The 22,196-nt window shown below is 42.5% G+C and overlaps 1 protein-coding gene across 6 annotated transcripts in view; it reads right to left on the reverse strand.

The window, feature by feature from the left end:
* Nucleotides 1–22,196, reverse strand: part of LOC145357047 (protein phosphatase 1 regulatory subunit 12B-like) — a 235,361-nt gene that overhangs the window by 99,927 nt on the left and 113,238 nt on the right. For 4 of the 6 annotated variants that reach the window (XM_080210108.1, XM_080210109.1, XM_080210107.1 and 1 more), the window contains 3 exons: nt 16,838–17,009; nt 15,269–15,390; nt 11,915–11,956 (listed from right to left, as the gene is read on the reverse strand). In XM_080210108.1, the coding sequence (XP_080066234.1) occupies nt 11,915–11,956; nt 15,269–15,390; nt 16,838–17,009 (336 nt within the window). Of the gene's footprint in view, nt 1–36; nt 398–11,914; nt 11,957–15,268; nt 15,391–16,837; nt 17,010–22,196 lie in introns of those variants that run through there. The other 2 variants (XR_013889240.1, XM_080210110.1) reach the window with 2 other exon arrangements.

Below are 22,196 nucleotides of genomic sequence, written 5' to 3' on the forward strand. Positions count from 1 at the left end.
CGGGACTGCCAGACCAGGAGGCAGGTGATCACTCACCCTTGCATCTCGCAGGAGGTCATTCATCTTTCGCAGCATTGGACCTCCCTTTTCCTGGTCATGCTGCTGACAACGACAATAGGTGCAATCACCGCCCAGGTGGGGTTGGCCATATTACTTGAACCTCTCCTGCCAACATGTGGGTAGATGACGGCCACCTCTTCTCCACTATGTCCAAAAGTCTGGTAAAGTCCCCCTCTAAAAATTGTGGAACTGCTCTTCTCATAGCCATCCTCCTGGCTTGCCTGGGAGTGAGTGCTGAGGAACCATTTAAATGCAACTCCCCCTTGATTGCAGTGCTCAGTTGAGTCCTGGGTTAAGTTAATCAGATGCCTGGTTAGTTAGGTGCAGCATGTTTCACCTGAGGGAGCAACAACTGTAGTAAGTGGGGGAAGATCGCAATCGCGCCGCACTGGTGCAAAGCATAGGAAAATTCCATCTTACATTTTTGATCAATGTGCTTTCATTTTACTTTCACTTTCATTAACCAGAAACACTGATAATGCAAAACAACTTGTGTTAAGTAGTACCAAAAGGAGAATATATGGAGCTGAATATTACTTCTGAAACTGAAGCACGTTTCTTAGATTCTGTCACGTTTCATCTTTTCAGCAACATGACAATGAACACAGGCCAATGATGGACTACCAGAAATATATTTACCTGAATAAACAAAACTGACACTACATTCTCTCAGCTCAGTAGGTGCTCCATTTATAGATACAACCTAGGCATGGAACCACGTTCTATTGCTACAATCATCAAAAAATAATTGAAGAGCAAGCATTTTTTCAGGAAATAGGCTTGTAATATTGTTCACTTAAAGTTTTCAGCACATACTATATCTTGACAATCCAAGCAGGGAGAGGGCCATACTAGATTTGGTATTGGGGAATGAGCCAGGCCAGGAGATCAATGTTTCAGTAAGGGAGCATTTTGGGCTTAGCAGTCATAATTCCATAAGATTTCAAATAGTCCTTAAATGGATAAGGGCAGGTGTGGCCCTCGAGTGAGGGTACTTAATTGGGCGAGGGCAAATTACATCCAAATTCAACAAGAACTGGGGAATGTGGATGGGAGCTGCTATTTGAAGGCAAATCCATATCTGGCACGTGGATGGCTTTTAAAGGCCAGTTGACTGAAGTGCAGGACAGGCCCTGGGTTAAGATGAAGGATAGAAATGGCAGGTTTTGGGAACCACGATAAGCAAAATTGTAATCTTAGTCAAAAGGAAAAAGGAAGGGTACAATGACTTGAGGTATAGGCATCTAAAACCTGACAAAGTCCTTGAAAGTAGGAAGGGACTTAAGTGTGGAACCAGGAGGGCTAAAAGGGGCCATGAACTTAGCAAACGAGATCAAGGAGAATCCCAAGGCTTTTTGCGCATATATTAGGAGCAAGAGGGTAACAAGAGAAAGAGTAGGTCCACTCAGGGACAATGGAGAGAAATTACAGGTGGAACCACAGGAAGTGGGTGAAATCCTTGATGAGTACTTTGTATTGGTAAGAGAAGGACATATTGAGGTCAGGTATAGGCGTGTGAACGCTCGAGAGAATGTCAATATATCAAAGGAGGAAGTGCTGAATATCCTAGTTGCATAGACAAGTCCCCAGGACTGAATGGGATCTATCCCAGGTTACTGCGAGAGGCAAGGAAGAAATAGTTGGGGCCTTAACAAGCATCTTCACATCCTCTTTGACCACAGGTGAGGTTCCAGAGGACTGGAGAAATGCCAGTGTTGTTCTCCTGTTTAAAGAAGCAGAGACTGCACACTGAGTGCTGCCTGACTGAGGGGAGTGCTTTTGGAGTTGGGCGAAAATAAGGAGTGGTAAGTTATAAGGAAGTAAGTAGCCATTAAACTTGTTTTCAGGGTGAGCTATATTAATTCTTTGGGAAGTTAAAGGCTGCACTTTTAATACTTTCCTGCAACAGGAATCCGCTGAGTCTGCTCTCAACTGCACTTGGCTGGTTGTTTGTACAACTAGTTAAAACCAGTTCCAAGGCCTTGTAAATTGTGCCCTGACTGAGAGAAGTGCTTTTGGAGTTGGATAAAAACAGGGAGTTAGGTGAAACAGGCAGCAGAGCTAGAAGGGAGAGTGCTGATTGGTCAATAAGTGTTTTTTTTCTTTTTGCTCTTGGCATTGCAGTTGTTGTACACTATAATAGCGTTTGTGTAATTTCTGTAGTTCACACTTTGAAAGGGTTATATTTGTTAGTAACAAGGTACAGGAAAGAGGGGCCCTAGAAAATTGGATATAATCTGAAACAAAACATCTTTCGAAAGTTTAAAGGGGTAAGACATGACAGGAGAGCTCAAAGCTGTGGTTTGCTCCTCTTGCTCCATGTGGCAGGCTGGGCACAGTTCCAGTCCCCTGGGGCAGCACGTGTGCAGAAAGTGTCTCCAGCTACAGCTCCTGGAAACTCGAGTTTCAGAGCTGAAGCGGCGGCTGGAGACATTGTAGAGCATCCATGAGTCAGGCTGAGACTCATGGCTGAGAGCAAGAGAATTAGGCAGGTAGTGCAGGAATCTCCTGTGGCCATTCCTCTGCAAAACAGATGTACAGATATATATTTTCTCTCCAGGGGAAGTAGCAGCAGCCAAACTCGTTGCACCACAGTTGGTCCTGCTGCAGAGGGGAGGGATAAAAAGTATGCCAGTACAATAATTGTAGGGGATTCAATTATAACGAAACAGACAGGCATTTATGTCCGCAAACAAGACTCCAGGATGATATGTTGTCTCCCTGATGTGAGGATCAAGGACATCTTGGAGTGGCGGGGGAGCATGGAGTGTGTGTGTGTGTGTAATTGCAGTACACATTGGTATAAATGACATAGGTAAAAAAAAAGAATTAGGTCCTAAAAGCAGAATACAGGGAGCTAGGAAGAAAGTTAAGAAATCAAATCTCAAAGGTAGTGATCTCAGGATCATTACTGGTGCCACGTGCTAGTCAGAGTACAGATGACAAGATATATCGGATAAATATGTGGCTGAAGAGATGGTGTCAGGAGGAGGATTTCGGATTCCTGGGTCATTGGGACCAGTACAAATTGGATGGGTTACACTTGGGTAGAACTGGGACTGATTTCCTAGGGACAAAGTTTGCTAGAGCGGTAGGGGAGGGTTTAAACTGATACGCCAGGGAAATGGAAACCTATGTTAAGAGTCCAAGAAGTAGGGAACAAGGACAGAATGTGGGGAGAAGGTTCCCACTACATCAAAAATCAGGAAAAAAGTTAAAAGGAAGGAGAACTCAAGAGATGTTATTAATGGAAATGTTAAAATTCAAAAAGGTACAAAAACTAGCATAAGGGCGCTCTATGTGACTGCTCATAGCATTCGAAACAAATGAGTTGATGGCACAAGTTGTGAACGAGTATGATTTGGTGGCCATTACAGAGACATGGTTACAAATGGTCATGACTGGGAGTTAAATATCCAGAGGTATCAGACTTTTCGGAGGGACCAAAAGGAACGTAACAGAGGTGGTGTAGCTCCGATATTTAAGGATGACATCAAGATGGTAGTGAGAGATGATATAGGTTCTATGGAAAAAAGGTTGAATCCATTTGGGTGGAAATTAGAAATAGTAGGGAGAAAAAGTCACTGATAGGTATAGTCTATAGGCCACCAAATAATATCATGGTGGGCAAGAAATAAACAAAGAAATAGTTGATGCACCTAAAAATCGTACAGCAATTATCATGGGCGATTTTAATCTACATATTAATTGGTCAAATCAGGTCAGTCAAGGCAGTCTTGAACAGGAGTTCATAGAATGTATCTGCAATAGCTTCCTTGAATAGTATGTAATGAAACCTACAAGAGAGCAAGCTATCCTAGATCTGATCCTGCGTAACGAGACAGGAATAATTAATGATCTTGCAGTTAGGGATCCTCTCAGAAGAAGCAATCACAATATTGTTGAATTTAAAATATAGATGGAGCGTGAAAAGGTAAAATCCAATACCAGTGTCTTGTGCTTAAACAAAGGAGACTACAATGGGATGAGGAATGAGTTGGCTAAGGGAGATTGGGAGCAGCAACTTTATGGTGGGACAATTGAGGAACAGTGGAGGGCATTCAAAGTGATCTTTCATAGTGCTCAGCAAAAGTATATACCAGCGATAAGGAAGGACTGTAGAAAAAGAGATAATCAGCCACAGATGTCTAAGGAAATAAAGGAGGGTATTAAATTGAAAGAAAATGCATTCAAAGTGGCAAAGATTAGTGGGAACCTACAGGATTGGAAAATATTTAAAGGTCAACAGAAAACCATGAAAAAAGCTATAAGGAAAAGTAAGATGAATTACGGGAATAAACTAGCTCAGAATATAAAAACAGCAAAAGTTTCTACAAATATATAAAACGAAAGGTTGGCTAAAGTAAACCTTGGTCATTTAGAGGATGAGAAGGGGGATGTAATAACTGAAATGAGAAAATGGTTGAGACATTGACATTTTGTGTCGGTCTTCACATGATTGAGGCGTTGAACAGGTATTTTGTGTCGGTCTTTACAGTGGAAGACACAAATAACATGCCAAAATTGATGACAGGAGGGCTATGGCAGATGAAGACCAAGAAACCATTATCATGAAAGAGTAATGTTGGGCAAGCTAACAGAGCTAAGAGTAGATAATGTACTAATGGTAATTTACCAAAATTCGCTGGACTCTGGGGTGGTTCCCGCAGATTATGACGCAAATGTGACGCCAACAAATATGACACCACTATTTAAAAAAGGTAGACAAAAGGTGGGTAACTACAGGCTGGTTAGCTTAACTTCCATAGTTGGGAAAATACTTGAATTTATCATCAAGGAAGAAACGAAGAGACATCTGGATATAAATTGTCCCACAGGTAAGATGCAACATGGGTTCATGAAGGGAAGGTCATGTTTGACTAATGGTGAAATTCTTTGAGAACATTACATACACAGTGGACAATGGGGAACCTGTGAATGTGGTGTATCTGGATTTCCAGAAGGCATTTGACGAGATGTCGCACTAAAGACTGCTGCATGAGATAAAGATGTACAGTGTTACAGGTAATGTATTAGCATGGATAGAACATAAGAACTAGGAGCAGGAGTAGGCCATCTGGCCCCTTGAGTCTGCTCTGCCATTCAATAAGATCACAGCTGATCTTTTCGTGGACTCAGCTCCACTTATCCACCTGCTCACCATGACCCTTACTTCCTTTGCTTTTTAAAAATGTATCTATCCTTGCCTTACAAACATTCAATGAGGTAGCCTCAACTGCTTCACTGGGCAGGGAATTCCACAGATTCACAACCCTTTGTGTGAAGAAGTTCCTCCTCAATTCAGTTCTACATCTGCTTCCTCCATTTTGGGGCAATGCCCCCTAGTTCTCGTTTCACCCGCCAGTGGAAACAACTTCCCAGCTTCTGTCTTATCTTTTCCCTTTATAACCTTGTGTATTTCTATAAGATCTCCTCTCATTCTTCCGAATTCCAATCAGTATAGCCCCAGTCTACTCAGTCTCTCCTCATAAGCCAACCCTCTCAATGGGATTTTGTCCTTCATTGCTAGAGCAAGATTATGTTGCAGCTGTATAAGGTACTGGTGAGGCCACACCTGGAGTACTGTGTACAGTTTTGGTCTCTTTACTTGAGTAAGGATACACTGGCACTGGAGGGAGCGCAGAGGAGATTCAGTGGGTTGATTCTGGAGTTGAGAAGGTTGGTTTATGAGGACAGACTGAGTAGATTTGGGCTATACTCAGAGGGGAATATAAGAATGAGGGGAGATCTTACAGAAACATACCAGATTATGAAGGGAATAGATAAGATAGAAGCAAAGAGGCTGTTGGTGGGTGAAACCTGAAAAACTAAAATCACATGGGATTCAGGGCAGACTGAATAGATGGATAGAGAACTGGCTTGGTTATAGAAGACAGAGAGTAGTAGTGGAAGGATGCTTTTTAAAATGGAGATCTGTAACTAATGGTGTTCCACAGGGATCACTATAGAGACCTCTGCTGTTTGTAGTATATATAAATGATCTGGAGGAAAACATGGGTGGTCTGGTTAATAAATTTGCAGGTGACACAAAGCTTGGTGGAGTTGCTGATAGTGCCAAGGATACAACAAGATATAGATTGGAGATTTGGACACAGAAATGGCAGATGGCATTTTATTCAGGTGTGAGGTGATGCATGTTGGAGGATCAAATGAATTATACTATAAATGGCAGAACCCTTAGGAACATTAACATACAAAGGGGTCTGGATGTACAGGTCTCCAGTTCCCTAAAAGTGGCAACACAAGCAGCCAAGGTGAGTAAGGCGGCATGTGGCATGCTTGCCTTCATTAGGCAGGACACAGAGTACAAGAGTTGGGAAATCATGATGCAATTATATAAAATCTTGGTTAGGCCGCATTTGGTGTATTGCATGCAGTTCTGGTCGCCGAATTATCAGAAAGACATTGAAGCTTTGGAGACAGCGCAAAGTAGGTTCACAGAATATTGCCTAGTCTCAAGGGTTTTATGAGAGGTTGAATAAACTAAGATTGTTTTCAGTGGAAGGCGGAGGCTGAGGGAAGGCCTGACAGAGGTCTTCAAAAAAGTGAAAGGCATAGAGAGGGTGGATGGTCAAGAGGCTTTTTCCAAGGGTGAAAGTGTCAATTACAAGGGATCACAGGTTCAAAGTGACAGAACAAAGAACAACACAGCACAGGAACAGGCCCTTCAAACCTCCAAGCCTGCGCCGCTCATGAGCCCAACTAGACCATTCATTTGTATCCTTCTACTCCCAGTCTGTTCATGTGGCTATCTAGATAAGTCTTAAACGTGTCCGCCTCAACCACCTTGCTTGGCAGTGCATTCCAGGCCCCCACCACCCTCTGTGTAAAATATATTCCCCTGACATCTGTGATGAACCTTGCCCCCCTCACCTTGAACTTGTGACCCCTTGTGTTCGTCACCTCCGACCTGGGAAAAAGTTTCCCACTGTTCGCCCTATCTATGCCCTTCACAATTTTATACACCTCTATTAGGTCGCCCCTCATCCTCCTCCTTTCCAGGGAGAAAAAGCCCAGTTTACCCAATCTCTCCTCATAGCTAAGACCAGGGAACATCCTGGTAAACCTTTTCTGACTCTCTCCAAAGCCTCCACATCCTTTTGGTAGTGTGGCAACCAGAACTGGATGCAGTATTCCAAATTTGGCCTAACCAACGTTCTATATAGCTGCAACATCATATGCGAACTTTCATACTCTATGCCCCTTCCAATAAAGGCAAGCGTGCCATATGCCTTCTTTACCACCCTCTCCACTTGTGCTGCCACCTTTAAGGATCTATGGACTTGCACACCCAGGTCCCTCCTGATGGTTCTGCCATTTATTGCACAGCTCCCTCCTACAGTAGATCTACCGAAATGCATCACTTCGCATTTATCTGAATTAAATTCCATCTGCCATTTCTCCGCCCAATTTTCCAGCCTATCTGCATCCTGCTGTATTCTCTGACAATGTTCATTACTAGCCGCAACTCCAACAATCTTTGTGTCTTCTGTAAACTTACTGATCACACCAGCTACATCTTCTTCCAAATCATTTATATATATCACAAACAGCAGAGGTCCCAGTCCAGAACCCTGTGGAACACCACTAGTCACAGACCTCCAACGGAAAAAGACCCCTCCACTGCTACTCTGTGTTCTAAGGCCAAGCCAGTTCTCCACCCAACTAGCTAGCTCTCCTTTTATCCCGTGAGATTTAACCTTTTGCACCAGCCTGCCATGAAGGACCTTGTCAAATGCTTTATTAAAATCCATATAGACGACATCCACGACCCTTCCCTCGTCAATCGTTTTTGTCACCTCCTCAAAAAACTCAACCAAATTTGTGAGGCATGACCTCCCTTGTACAAAACCATGCTGTCTATCGCTAATGAGATTATTCAGTTCTAAATGTGCATATATCCTATCTCTAATAATCTTCTCCAACAATTTCCCTACTACAGATGTCAAGCCCACCGGCCTGTAATTACCCGGTTATCCTTGCTACCCTTTTTAAATAACGGGACCACATCTGCTATCCTCCAACCTTCTGGGACCCTCACCTGTGTCCAGTGAAGAGGCAAAGATTTCTGTTAGAGGCCCAGCAATTTCATCTCTTGTCTCCCTGAGCAGTCTCAGATAGATGCCATCAGGCCCTGGGGATTTGTCTGTCTTAATGTTTCCTAAAAAACCTAACACTTCCTCCCTTGTAATTGAGATTTTTCCTAACGGGTCAAAACATCCCTCTGAGACACTACCAGTCAACACGTCCTCTGTGAATACTGATGCAAAGTGTTTGTTTAAGATCTCACCTACTTCCTTGGGTTCTAAGCATAATTTCCCTCCTTTGTCCCTGAGAGGTCTGATTTTTTTCCCTGACAACCCTCTTGTTCCTAGCGTATGTACAAAATACCTTAGGATTCTCCTTAATCCTGTCTGCCAAGGACATTTCGTGCCCCCTTTTTGCCTTTCTAACTCCCTGTTTGAGTTCTTTTCTACTTCCTCTGTATTCTTCCAGTGCTCCATCTGTTTTTAGCTGCCTGGACCTTACGTATGCCTCTTTTTTCTTTTTGATTAGACCCATAATTTCACTGGTTATCCATGGCTCTCGAATCCTACCTATCCTATCCTTCCTTTTTATAGGCACACACCTGTCCTGCAGCCCTATCAAATGCTCTTTAAAAGACTCCCACATGCCAGTTGTGGTTTACCCTCAAACAGCCTCTCCCAATGAACAGCCACTAAATCCTGCCTCATCCGGCTGTAGTTAGCCTTCCCCCAACTCAGCACCTTACCCATAGGGCAACACTCATCTTTTTCCATTACTATCCTAAAGTTTACAGAATTGTGGTCACTATTTGCCATATAGAACATTGAACATAGAACATTACAGCGCAGAACAGGCCCTTCGGCCCACGATGTTGCGCCGACCAGCTTTTAAAAAAAAAACAACACTAACCCACTAACCTAAACCAATCCCATTTCGTCCATAAACCTATCCACAGATCTCTTAAACGCCCCCAAACTAGGCGCATTTACAACTGCAGCTGGCAGGGCATTCCAGTCCCTCACCACCCTCTGGGTAAAGAACCTACCCCTGACATCAGTCCTATAACTACCCCCCCTTAATTTAAAGCCGTGCCCCCTCGTGCTAGCTTTCTCCATCCTAGGAAAAAGGCTATCACTATCCACCCTGTCTAAACCTCTAATCATCTTATATGTTTCAATATGTTCCCCTACTGAAACTTTGAAGACCTGACTGGGGTCATTCCCCAGTACTAGGTCCAGTATACCCCCTCTCTAGTTGGACTATCCACATATTGTTCCAAAGAACCTTCCTGTACGCATTTTATAAATTTCTCCCTGTCCAGACCCGCAGCCCTAAGCGATTTCTAGTCTATACAAGGGAAATTAAAGTCTCCCACTACAACAACCCTATTTTTTCTGCACCTGTCCAGAATCTCCTTAGATATCTGTTCCTCAACTTCCCATGGACTGTTGGGAGGCCTGTAGTATACCCCAGCATAGTGACTGCGCCGTACCTGTTTCTGAGCTCCACCCACAGTGACTCGTTACATGACCCTTCTAAATTGTCCACCCTCTGTACTGCTGTAATATGCTCCCTAACTAGTATTGCTACTCCGCCATCTCTTCTAGCCCCTCCTCTGTCTCGCCTAAAACCCCAGAATATTCAGCTGCCAGTCTTGTCTTTCTTTTAACCAAGTCTCTGTCACTGCAACCACATCCAAATTCCGCACAACGCATTAAGACTCTAAGTTTGTCTGTCTTGCCTGTTACGCTCCTTGCAATGAAGCAGCTGCACTCCAGACCTCCAGGCCCACTGAGGTCATCCACCCCCAGAATGCTCTTGCTCTTAGATAGCCTTGTCCTGGCCCCAAGCTCGTCCCCAGCCTCTATGCTTATTGACCTATTGTTTTGATCCCCACCCCTCTGCCACATTAGTTTAAACCCACTCGAACCACACTAGCAAAACTCCCAGCCAGGATATTCGTGCCGTTCCAGTTTAGGTGTAACCCGTCCTTCTTGTACAGGTGCCATCCTCTCTTGAAGACTTCCCAGTGATCCACGAATTTGAAATCCTCCCTCCTGCACCAGTCCTTTAGCCACACGTTCAATTGTACAATCTTCCTGTTCCTAGCCTCACTAGCACATGGCAATGGGAGAAGTCCAGAGATTGCTACCCTAGAGGCCCTGCTTTTTAGCCTACTACCCAACTCCCTGAATTGCTCTCGCAGGACCTCCCTGCTCTTTCTACCTACGTCATTTGCACCAATGTGGACAATGACGTCCATCTGATTACCCGCCCCTTTTAGGATGCTTCCTACCCGCTCAGAGACATCCAGGACCCTGGCACCAGGGAGGCAGGCTACCATCCTGGAGTCTCATTCGTGCCCACGGAACCACCCGTCTGTGTCTCTAACTATTGCGTCCCCCACTACTATTGTTCTCCTAGTACCCCGCTTTCCGTTTTGAGTCACAGAGCCCGACTCTGTGCCAGTGATCTGGTCACTGTGGTTTACCCATGGAGAGTCATCTCCCCTCACAGTATCCAAAACAGTATACTTATTTTGGTGGGGGTCAACCATAGGGGATCCCTTCACCGACTGCGCTGTCCCCTCCCCTCTCCTGTCTGTCACCCAGCCCTTACTGTTAAGGAGGACAGCCACTGGGGTACTCTCTGGTACGTGACCTTCACCCTTCACAACCATGACCCACGTGTCTTCCTCCCGTGGCCCCAGTGTGACTACTTGCCTGTAACTTCTCTGTATTAATTCCTCATTCTCCCTGACTAGACTGAGGTCATCAAGCCGCAGCTCCAGTTCCCTAATGCGATCCCTCAGGAGCTGCAGTTCGACGCACCTGGCGCAGATATGGACTTCCGGGAGGCTAGGCGACTCCATGAACTCCCACATCCGACACTGAAAGCAACAAACCAGCCTCTCACTCATAATTACCCCTTTCTCTAAATTACTGGAAGAACGAAGAACAGAACCTACCCTGCCTCTGCCTGTTTATGCCGAAGCCCATTGAGCCAAAGCCCTTCAGCCTTCACTCTGCTCCCTCTCACTCCGCGCCTGCTCTCAATGCTGCCCGCTGTATAGAGTGGCCTGCTCTCTATAGTTCCCATTCACCACTAGCTGGCGTCAGGCACCTGTGCAGTTTTCTCAGTAAAAAGAACTTTTGAAAGGAAAAAATCCCACGAAAAAACTTAACGGATAAATAAATAAGCAAACTCTAGCTGCCTTATCCTCAGCACGAATCTCTCCCTCTCAATCTTGCTCTGGTCGCACAATGAGAGAGGACAGTTTAAGAATCATCAAAATCATTGAAACCCTACAGTACAGAAAGAGGCCTTTCCACCCATCGAGTCTGCACCAACCACAATCCCACCCAGGCTCTACCCCCATATCCCTAAATATTTGCCCACTAATCCTTCTAACCTACACATCTCAGGACACTAAGGGGCAACTTTACCATGGCCAATCAACCTAACCTGCACATTTTCGGACTGTGGGAGGAAACTGTGGCACCCGGAGGAAATCCACACAGACACGAGGAGAATGTGCAAACTGCACACAGACAGTGACCCAAGCCAGGAAGAACCCAGGTCCCTAGAGCTGTGAAGCAGCAGTGCCAACCACTGTGCTACCGTGCCACCTGAATTATCAAAAAGGCTTGGAGGGCTAAAGGGCCTGTTTCTGTGCTGTACTTTTCTTTGCTCTTTGGAAACAATGGAGACACTTCAAACAATCTTACACAAGTTCAACTTTATCTTAAATTGTCTACAGTGTGTTTACGCCTGCTTAGAAATTATCTCTAAACTCAAAGCTTACCCAGGTGTCTTTCTCTTCCCCTCTTCCATCATTTTCATCACCCTAATGAAAAGCAAAATTACACTCAAACTGAAACTTCATAACTCAACATAAATCCAAAAGAATACTTTTGAAATAGCTCGATTTTGTTATACATGCAAAACATTTTTGCCGGGTTTGAATTTTCCAGATAAATAAGACCTGGATAATTTCTTGAACAATACTGCAAACATGTTCACATCTGTACATAACATTCAAATCAAGCATGGCTCATTGTCACGATTTCATATAAAAGAAATTTTAATTTATACATTGCTACAATTTGTCATGTAGACAAGACTTTGGGCTCAATACTGCAAGATATGGACTTAAGATATCTAGATATGTCACTTTGTAAATATTTCACTTATTCAATGTTAAAATAACATTTTCAACTTGTGCACTGCATTAAGCTACTGGATATTCCATGGGGAGCTGGCAGACACAGCACAATCGTTGATTCTTATTGTGCCTGTCATCATAGAGCCAGTGTTGGTTACCAGTAAACAAGAACAAGAAAGAGAAATAAATGAAAGAAATAAAAGAGAAATGAACTGTAGTCCAAAAGCCAGTGTTGAGGGTCGTGAGGTACTGAGGAGGGTATCAAAGTCGCAGGAGGGTACAGCAGACAGGACAGTGGGTTGAAGTGTATCTACTTCAATGCAAGCAGCATCAGAAATAAGATAGGTGAACTTGGAGCGTGAATTGGTACTTGGGACTATGATGTTGTGGCATTACGGAGATGTGGTTAGATCAAGGACAGGAATGGTTGTTAGCAGTTCTGGGGTATAGATGTTTCAGTAAGAGTAGGGAAGGCGGTAAAAGAGGTGGAGGAGTAGCATTGTTAATCAAGGATAGTTTAACAGCTGTTGAAAAGCATTTCGAGGGTGATCTGCCTACTGAGGTAGTATGGGCTGAAGTTAGAAATAGGAATGGATCGGTCACGTTGTTAGGAGTTTTCTATAGGCCCCCAAATAGTAATAGAGATGTGGAGGAGGAAATGGCAAAGCAGATTATGGATAGGTGTGGAGGTCACAGGGTAGTTATCATAGGTGACTTTAAGTTTCCAAATATTGATCGGAACCTTCATAGGTCGAATAGTTCGGATGGGACACAGGGATCAGTGCTGGGTCCTCTGCTAATTGTGATTTTTATCAATGACTTGGAAGAGGGGGCTGAGGGGTGGGTTAGTAAATTTGCTGATGACACCAAGTTTGGTGGAGTAGCCGATGAGGTGGCGGGCACTTGTAGGCTGCAAGGCGACATTGATGGGATGCAGACCTGGGCAGAAAAGTGGCAGATGGACTTTAACCCTGATAAGTATGAGGTGATTAATTTTGGTAGGACAAACTTGAATGCAGATTACAGAGTCAATGGCAGGGTTCTGAAGAATGTGGAGGAACAGAGAGATCTCAGGGTTCATATTTACAGATCTCTGAAGGTTGCCACTCAAGTGGATAGAGCCATGAAGAAGGCCTATAACGTGTTAGCATTTATTAACAGGCAGGTTGAGTTTAAGAGCTGTGGGGTTATGCTGCAACTATACCGGACCTTGGTGAGACCACATTTGGAATATTGTGTGCAGTTCTGATCACCTCACTATACGAAGGATGTGGAAGCATTGGAGAAAGTGCAGAGGAGATTTACCAGGACGCTGCCTGCTTTGGAGGATAGGTCTTATGAGGAAGGGTTGAGAGAGCTGGGGCTTTTCTCTTTAGAGCGGAGGAGGATGAGAGGCAACTCAATAGAGGTTTATAAAGATGACGAAGAGGATAGATAGAATGGACGTACAGAGACTATTTCCTCGGGCAGAAGTAGTTGTTACTGGGGACATAACTGTAAGGTTCATGGTGGGAGATATAGGAGGGATGTCTGAGGTAGATACTTTACTCAGAATGGTTGGGGTGTGGAATGCACTGCTTGCTGTGATAGTGGAGTTGGAACTTTCAAGCAGTTATTGGATAAGTACATGGAGCACACCAGAATGACAGGGAGTGGGATAGCTTGATCTTGGGTTTAGACGTAGCTCGACACAACATCGAGGGCCGAAGGGCCTGTACAGTGCTGTACTGTTCTATGTAAAACTGTCCAAATTCCACAGCACATTTCAGAATGATTGTATATTAGAGATGTTTAAAATTATGGAAGGACGGTAGGTAGAAGCAGATTGTTTCCTATCAATTAAAATGTCAAGACTGAGGGAGTCATAGATACACGATTAACTGCAAGAGATTTAAAATGGAGGGTATGAGAAATTGCTTCCTAAAGAGTTATGGCATGATGGAATTCATTTCCAGCATTAGCGGTTGGAAAAAGCTGCAGTGTTCAAGATTAGATTGGATAGTTGGATTAAGAAAAGAGGTTGAAGGGGATGTAGGAAACAGGGTGGGTTAACCTGATTAGGCCCTCCACTCAAAAAAACCTAAACTGGAACAGGCTAATATCTAATTGTCTATTTCCATTTTAAATTTATTGCTATGCATTGGAAGCAATTTTCTAGATATCACGTTCAATTCAAAGTCCAAATTAGTTTTTGCATCTACTCAAATTTCACATCTGCATTTTCTAATTTGCTAAGAAAATAATCATCCAGCAATTATTCTCTACATTTTGAGTGTTCTTTTGGCCTCAAGGGGAGAACATTCATTCTTTAATACAATAGTACAAGTTTTTAACCGTTTTCCACCTATTTAAATTACTTGAATGGAAAGCACAATTTGATACTTCAAGAAATCTTGCACTGGGAATGGGGTTCAGATCTCTAAATCCTATTTCCTCCAGGACTTTTTACAAATAACAAATAATCACCCAGAGTAGATACAGGCCCAAGAGCAATACAGCACCCAAATGCATATCAACTGTCCTTCCTGCCCACCATTCCATTCCATTTTAATTGTTGTACACAATAAAGCTAATTTCACTTTTCCCTCCTTTATCTTTGCATTTCAAGTATCAAAGTTCACCACTCTGAAATCAAGGGGGTGGTGGGGATGAAACAATTCAATCTTGAATTCCTTTTCTTTTAAAAAATGTTATACAGCCAATAAAATTAGCATCCCTTCTGAATGCGCCAAAACTTAAACAGTAATTAAAATATAAACCGTCATGCTAGAAGCAGCACCCATCAAAAGTATCACACTTTTGCAGTTATTTTAATGTTTCAGAAAGTTTACATACAATTTCTACATTACTTAATCCATTTTGAATAGAAATGTCCAAAGAAAAATGTTAATACATGTCTCACTTTGAAATTTCATACTTCAATTTCAACAAGATGTTGCTCTTTAAAGTCAACCATTCATTTAGTAATACACAACATCAGTAAGGAGTACTAACGTCATGAGTCCAGTATGACACTCCAGTAGATCGTCTCTTCTCCCTGGGCCGTCGTCTTTCTCTTATTGACAGCTGTCTGTCGTTAACATCCTTGTCGTCTTCATTTGTTTTCTCAGAGTCATCTTCGTAAAATAATCACAAAACACTATTCAAAGAGCCTTTTATTATTAACCATTACTAATAATACAGACAATGCCATACTTATGAAAATTATGCAAACTCAAATGGTCTTTCATACAAGAGCTTTTCAACTGTCATAATATTGGAACTAGGCAAAGGGAAGGAAAATGCATGAGCAAGTGGGGAGGGTGCGAAGGGTGCATGAGGAAAGTGGAGCAAAAGGAAATGGAAGGAGGAGGAGGAAGGATGCACAGAAGGATGAGGGAGGAGGACAGAAGGAAACAGAGGACAAGCCTTCTGGTGGGGAAAAGGTTGGATGATACAAGGGGAAATTTATCTTGGTATGGGAACGCCTGGACAAAAAATACTTTGTGATTTTCATTTGAGTTTTAGTTTATCTCTAATGTTTTGGTTTAGGCTTTCAATCTTTAACTTTATGTCTTCAACTGATGTTTTCGAGCATTGAAAAAGTTGCCTTATTGCCTTTTATTTCCTCTCGGTGGAGCTTTTGCTCTCACATTCATTGCTGTGCTTTATTCTTTTGAGAGATTTTATTGAAGCTTCTCTTCTCTCTATAAATTTCCTTAAATATTCTGGTTTGACTTGTGGAGTTTAAATGAATATCTTTAAGCAGGCTAAACATTGCTGAAGTCATCCGCTGGGCAGTTTCTTTCATCTAGTCCTTTTTATTTATCCAGTTTTTTGACATTATCTATTTTGCTTTATTTATGTTTCTCTACACTTTATAATAACTATTTTCAAAATATTTATGGATCTAAATGAGGTGCTATGATTTTCCTTTACCAGATTCTATCATGTAACATCATTGTTACAGGGGTCACCCACAGTCACACTCTTTGGATGGCTGATACCACTCAAACTTTTAATACGCAAGTGTTGTCGGTGTTTACATTGTAAAGTAACACTGCTTAGAGTCAAACAACTTGTCCTGTTTAGATAACATCAAGAGCAAACATTAAACTTTCTAAATGACAAATGGTAAGTCCAGAACAGGTCCTTTTTTGTCTTTTTTAACATAGGATGGATTTGAAAAATGCCAATTTCAAACTGCCGCAAACTTTCACTAGAATATTTTCAGTGCATGCTCATTGAGCACTCTTTTGATAGTTTAATATAGAAACCCTAAAACAGTTTCACATTGCATTGTGAGTATTTCCAATTTCAATTACTCCACCAATGAAGTGTCTTCAATTGCTCAGGCCCTGAAGCACTTCTCTTTCTTCCTTTAAGATGTTCCTTACAAACTACATTTCTGACCAAGCTCTTAGTCATCTTAGCTATTACTTCATGTGATGTTGTGCCAAATTTTGCTCCATGACATTCCTGTAAAGCATGTGAAACATTTTATCACATTAAAGGCATTGCATAAATGCAAACTGTTGTGACATCAAGAAACATAACTAATTATTGAGCAGATGTAAAGGTTACCATTGTTCTCCATTTCCTTGGGTAAAGTCCTTGAGTGCGAGATGTAAGGTGCTTCATCTATAACTCCATTCAGACGGTTTTGTTTGGTGTCTGAATACAGGAAGCCGTCAGATGTAGAAGGTGCAACTGGACTGTCTGGTTGTGATGCATACTGTGATTGGCGATTTCCAGACTGATTACAAGGAAAACAAAATGCTTTAAAATTTTGAACACTTGTGAGGAAAAAAAAGAGATCACATTACATAATTATGTAAGTATATGTTTATTGTGGATCACAAACTGGGATAGAGCATCACTTTGTAATTAGTGATTTTGGTGCAAATTGCATCAAAATTGCTTTAGCTTTGGAATTTCTTTTTGAACTGCACTCAAAACAAATTTGAGTATCAGCGAAATTAAAATTTGACAAGTAGGGTATTGAAATGGCACTTAACAGTCACCCACAATACTATGGGTCTGAAGTCATTTATAGGCAAGACTCAGGAAAGATGGCAGATTTTCTTTCCAAAAGGACAAGGAGATGGGTTTTACTGTCACCAGTACTGAAACTTCAGCGTCACAGGGGTTTCCGAGTAGATACGGAGGAACTGTTCCATTGCCAGACAGGTCAAGACCAGAGGACACTGATTTAAGGTCAATGACAAAAAGAAAGATGACATTTACAAAGCAAGTAGTTAACATCTTATTAGGAGTTAGATCCAACATACATTATAAAGTTTGCCAAGGCCCCAGCTTTTGCTTTAGATTTTGGTATTAGGGTGAGCATGTTTTCTCCAGGTATGATTTAATTGGCCCATTAGGAAGCTTTTATCAAAACAAATTGTATTTAAGAACAATTAGAATATAACAAAAACATCAGCATAATTTTTAGCAATTAAAATACTTAAACATGATAAAGCATATTTAACTATCTCTATAGTTCCAACTGTTATACTCCATAGACATAAATCCTTTCTTCAGAACCAGTTAGCACCAAAACCAGTTACATATACTAGATTTCCAGCCTTTTAACACCTCTGAAAAGAGATCAAGACAACAGATCCCAGAGAAGGATACATCTTCAAACATCAGAACTGCTGAGAAATCTCCAGACTTCAGAAACTCAGAGCTACTACTTCTTTCAACAGCTCCCAAAAAGTAATAAAGCTTGAGTTCTGTGTAAATCTAACGCCACTCGGTCACCTGATATTACCATCAATCAACCCTATCAAGTCCTACTGTGCAAAACCCCAGGGGGATCTCTAAAATAACACAGCAGCATTAGTTCAAATTAAAACCAAAATTCTAGCAATTAGGCCACAAGGTGGCCCAGTAGTTAGCACTGTTGCCTCACAACACCAGGGACTGAGGTTCAATTCCCTGCTTAAGTCATTGACTTGTGTGGAGATTGCACATTCTCTGCATGGGTTTCCTCCAGGTCTCCAGTTCCCTCCCACAGTCCAAAGATATGCAGGTTAGTTGAACTGGCCATGCTAAATTCTCCCTCAGTGTACCCAAACAAGCACCAAAGTGTGGCATCTAGGGATTTTCACAGTAACTTCATTGTTTTGTGAATGTAAGCCTACTTGTGACTAATGAATAAACAAACTTTAAAACTTTAAACTTTTATGCCGCTGGAGTAACAATTAAATCAGGTAAGGATCACTGCCAGATATAGATGCGGCTGCACTGGTAATAAAAAAACTGCTAAAGCAGATTCGGCACAATAAACATGATAATTACATTGCTTAAAGACAAAGTATCATTACAATCTGGAATACACTCCATCACGGTATAGTGAAATCACTCAACCATGGATTTCAAAAGGAGAACTGAATAATAATTTCAACAGAAAAAAATTATAGGGCTACAGGGAAAGAATAGATGGGGTGTGTCTAACTGAGCAGCTCCTGCAGTGATCAGCACAAACTCAAGGTGCCAAACACAGAGGTTATACTGTAAATGGCAGAAAACTTACAAACATGAGGAGAGGCATCTGGCTGGGTACATGAATAGGGAGGGAATAGAGGGATATGGACCGAGTAAGGGCAAAAGGCTTTTTGTTTATGTTTAATTGGGCCATCATGATCTGCACAGGCATGGAAGGCTGAGGGTCCATTCCTTTGCTGCACTTTTCTTTGTTCTTTGTTCAACTGTACATTGGATGATGTAGCTGTTCTATGCTTCACTGAAGCACAAAAATAGAAGGTTGGACACAATAATATTGAAGCCCAAGTTCAATTAGATGCAGAGAAGGAGATATGAGGGTTCAGTGGTATTATCACTAGACCAGTAATCATAATGTTGCCCAGATGATCTGGGTTTGAATCCCACCACAACAGATGTTGAAATTTGAATTTTAAGTACAAATGTGGAATTAAAAAAAATCTAAATTTGGAATTAAAATGACCAAAATCATCAATTGTTGTAAATCCCCATCTGGCTCATGACCGTCCTTTAGAGAAGGAAATTTCCATCCTTACCTGATTTGGCCTCCATGTGCCCCAGATCCAGAGCAATATGGCTGACTCCTAAATGTTCTCTGAATTGGTCTAACCACTTAGTTTTGGATGGAGAGCTCTTAAGTGTTCACCCTCACTACCCCTCTGAAATTGAACATGACTTGAGAATTTAATGCGAAGGCAGAATGAAAGCTGAAACTCTGATGTGTCAATCTGTCACTCAATGCTTCATCACAGGCTGCAATGTGCCACTTCGCAACCAATCGCCAAACTTCCCAGTGCCAGCAAAATAAGTGGATAAGGTGAGAACATACCCATTTCTGTCCTCATAATTGCTTTTAGAAATGCCATAAATAACACCTTGTTAATTAGGTGTAATTAGGTTTACAGGGGGCGGCACTGCTGCTTCACAGAGCCAGGGACCCAGGTTCGATTCCCGGTTTGGGTCACTGTCTGTGTGCATGTTCTTCCCTTGTCTGCGTGGGTTTCCTCTGGGTGCTTCGGTTTCCTCCACAGTCTGAAAGATGTGCTGGTTAGGTGCGTTGACCCGAACAGGTGCCGGACTGTGGCAACCAGGGGAATTTCACAGTAACTTCATTGCAGTGTTAATGTAAGCCTTACTTGTGACTAATAAACTTTAATAAATAAACTTTTAACTATTGCTGAACAACAGACCTGTGTGTGGAGTGCTGTTAAGTGTCTCCATTGTAATTACTTTTTAAAAACTTTTTCAAATTTCCCCCCTCATTTTAAATCTAGTTAACTGTTCATAGTAATACATTAGAAGCAATTTTAAAATAATTCATAAGATTATGGTTGAACTGGAGAAAATGGGATAAATACAACTAAAGCAACTAAGGGCTATGATACATAAAAAGTTGGGACCATGTTGACTAAAGGAAGCTAACAGCTAGAAATATAAAATCGTAAAACAACAGGTGGGTTTACTTAACTAGAGAATTGGAGGTGAGGTTTCTGCACTGCTTGCAAAGAAATACGTACAGAGATCTATTTCATTTTGGGAGATAGAGATATAATTAATTTTAAAGCATCCAGTGAGCCCAGGAAAGCTTTGTCGTCTTGAAGATGACTGGAGCTTAAGAAGGTTAGAGTACACGGAGTTGGGGGTAAAGTGTTAGCGTGGATTGAGGATTGGTTATCTAACAGGAAGCAGAGAGTTGGAATCAATGGATGCTTTTCTGGTCATGTGTTGGCAATTGGTGACTAGTGGAGTGCCGCAGGGATCGGTGCTGGGGCCTCATATACATTGACGATCTGGAGGAGGGGGCTGAGAGTGTAGGGTAACAAAATTTACTAATGACACAAAGATGAGTGGAAAAGCAAATTGCGTGGAGGACACGGAAAGTCTGCAGAGAGATCTGGATAGGCTGAGTGAGTGGGCAAGGACCTGGCAGATGGCGTATAACGTTAGCAAATGTAAGGTTATCCACTTTGGTAGAAATAATAGTAGGAAGGAATATTATTTAAAGGGTGAAAAGCTGCAGCATGCTACTGTGCAGAGGAACCTGGGGGTCCTTGTGCACAAATCGCAAAAACTCAGTCTGCAGGTGCAGCAGGTGATTAAGTAGGCGAATAGAATGTCAGCCTTTATAGCGAGGAGGATAGAATATAAAAGCAGGGAGGTCTTGCTGCAACTGTACAAGGCACTGGTGAGGCCGCAACTGGAGTACTGTGTGCAGTTCTGGTCCCCTTATTTGCAAAAGGATATATTGGCCTTGGAGGGAGTACAGAGAAGGTTCACCAGGCTGATACCGGAGATGAGGGGGTTAGCTTATGAGGACAGATTAAATAGACTGGGCCTGTACTTGTTGGAGTTTAGAAGGCTGAGGGGGGATCTTATAGAGACTTACACGATAATGAAGGGGCTAGATAGGGTAGAAGTAGAGAGATTCTTTCCGCTTAGAAAGGAGAACAGAACTCGAGGGCACGGCCTCAAAATAAGGGGGGGTTGGGGGCAGTTTAGAACGGAGTTCAGGAGGATCTTCTTCTCTCAGAGGGTGGTGAATCTCTGGAATTCTCTGCCCATTGAAGTGGTGGAGGCTACCTCGTTAAATATATTTAAGTCACGGGTCAATAGATTTCTGATAGACAAGGGAATTAAGGGTTATGGGGAGAAAGCGGGAAAGTGGAACTGATCCACTTCAGATCAGCCATGATCTTACTGAATGGCAGGGCAGGCTCGAAGGGCTAGATGGCCTACTCCTGCTCCTATTTCTTATGTTCTTAAGAAAGTTCCAGTGCTTCAATTCATGTGTGTGTTTGCTGGGGGAAATAGTAGACGAAAAGGCTGTACAGAAAAGCTGTCGCTGTTTGCAGGCTCCAGGCAGCAAATAACCCTTAGCTCTAGGGGCCATTTAATAGCTGTGTGTGTTTAGGACGGACAAGAAATAATGGGGGGCAGAAAGCTGCTGGTTCCACACTGGAAAGGGTCAGGGATCAGAAGCAGCATCCCTGGGACCCATGGTGTAACTGGGAAGATTGGAACTTGGTGAAATCCAAGGGCAATTTCAGCCCAGTGAAACTAGCCAGTTATTTAAGAGCTGAAATTGCACAAGTAGAGCCTGCTGTACAGACTCAGAAATTCTGGGGAATGGAGTCTCAGGAGATGAGATGCAAACCTTGTGAGATATGCAGTTGTTGAAGCAGTTAAAAGGTAGACAGGCTTTGAGAGAATTCAGATAATGATCTTTGAAAGTGAAAAGTTTGGAGGCTTTCATGAAGGAGGCAGAGTTTCAACAAGAATGGTTGAGTCACAGGGTGGGACTTTTCGTGCCGTCTGCCTCATGTTTCACTGCATTGGAGGCAGCTCATCACTGGCTTGTGGTGGGATCTTCTGGTCCCACCGTCGTTAATGGGATTTCCCGTTGAACGTACCTGTTGCCGCCACAAAACCCAAA

The sequence above is a fragment of the Carcharhinus amblyrhynchos genome, chromosome 22 (assembly GCF_965287045.1).
Source record: "Carcharhinus amblyrhynchos chromosome 22, sCarAmb.v2.hapA, whole genome shotgun sequence".
NCBI classification, from domain to species: domain Eukaryota; kingdom Metazoa; phylum Chordata; class Chondrichthyes; order Carcharhiniformes; family Carcharhinidae; genus Carcharhinus; species Carcharhinus amblyrhynchos.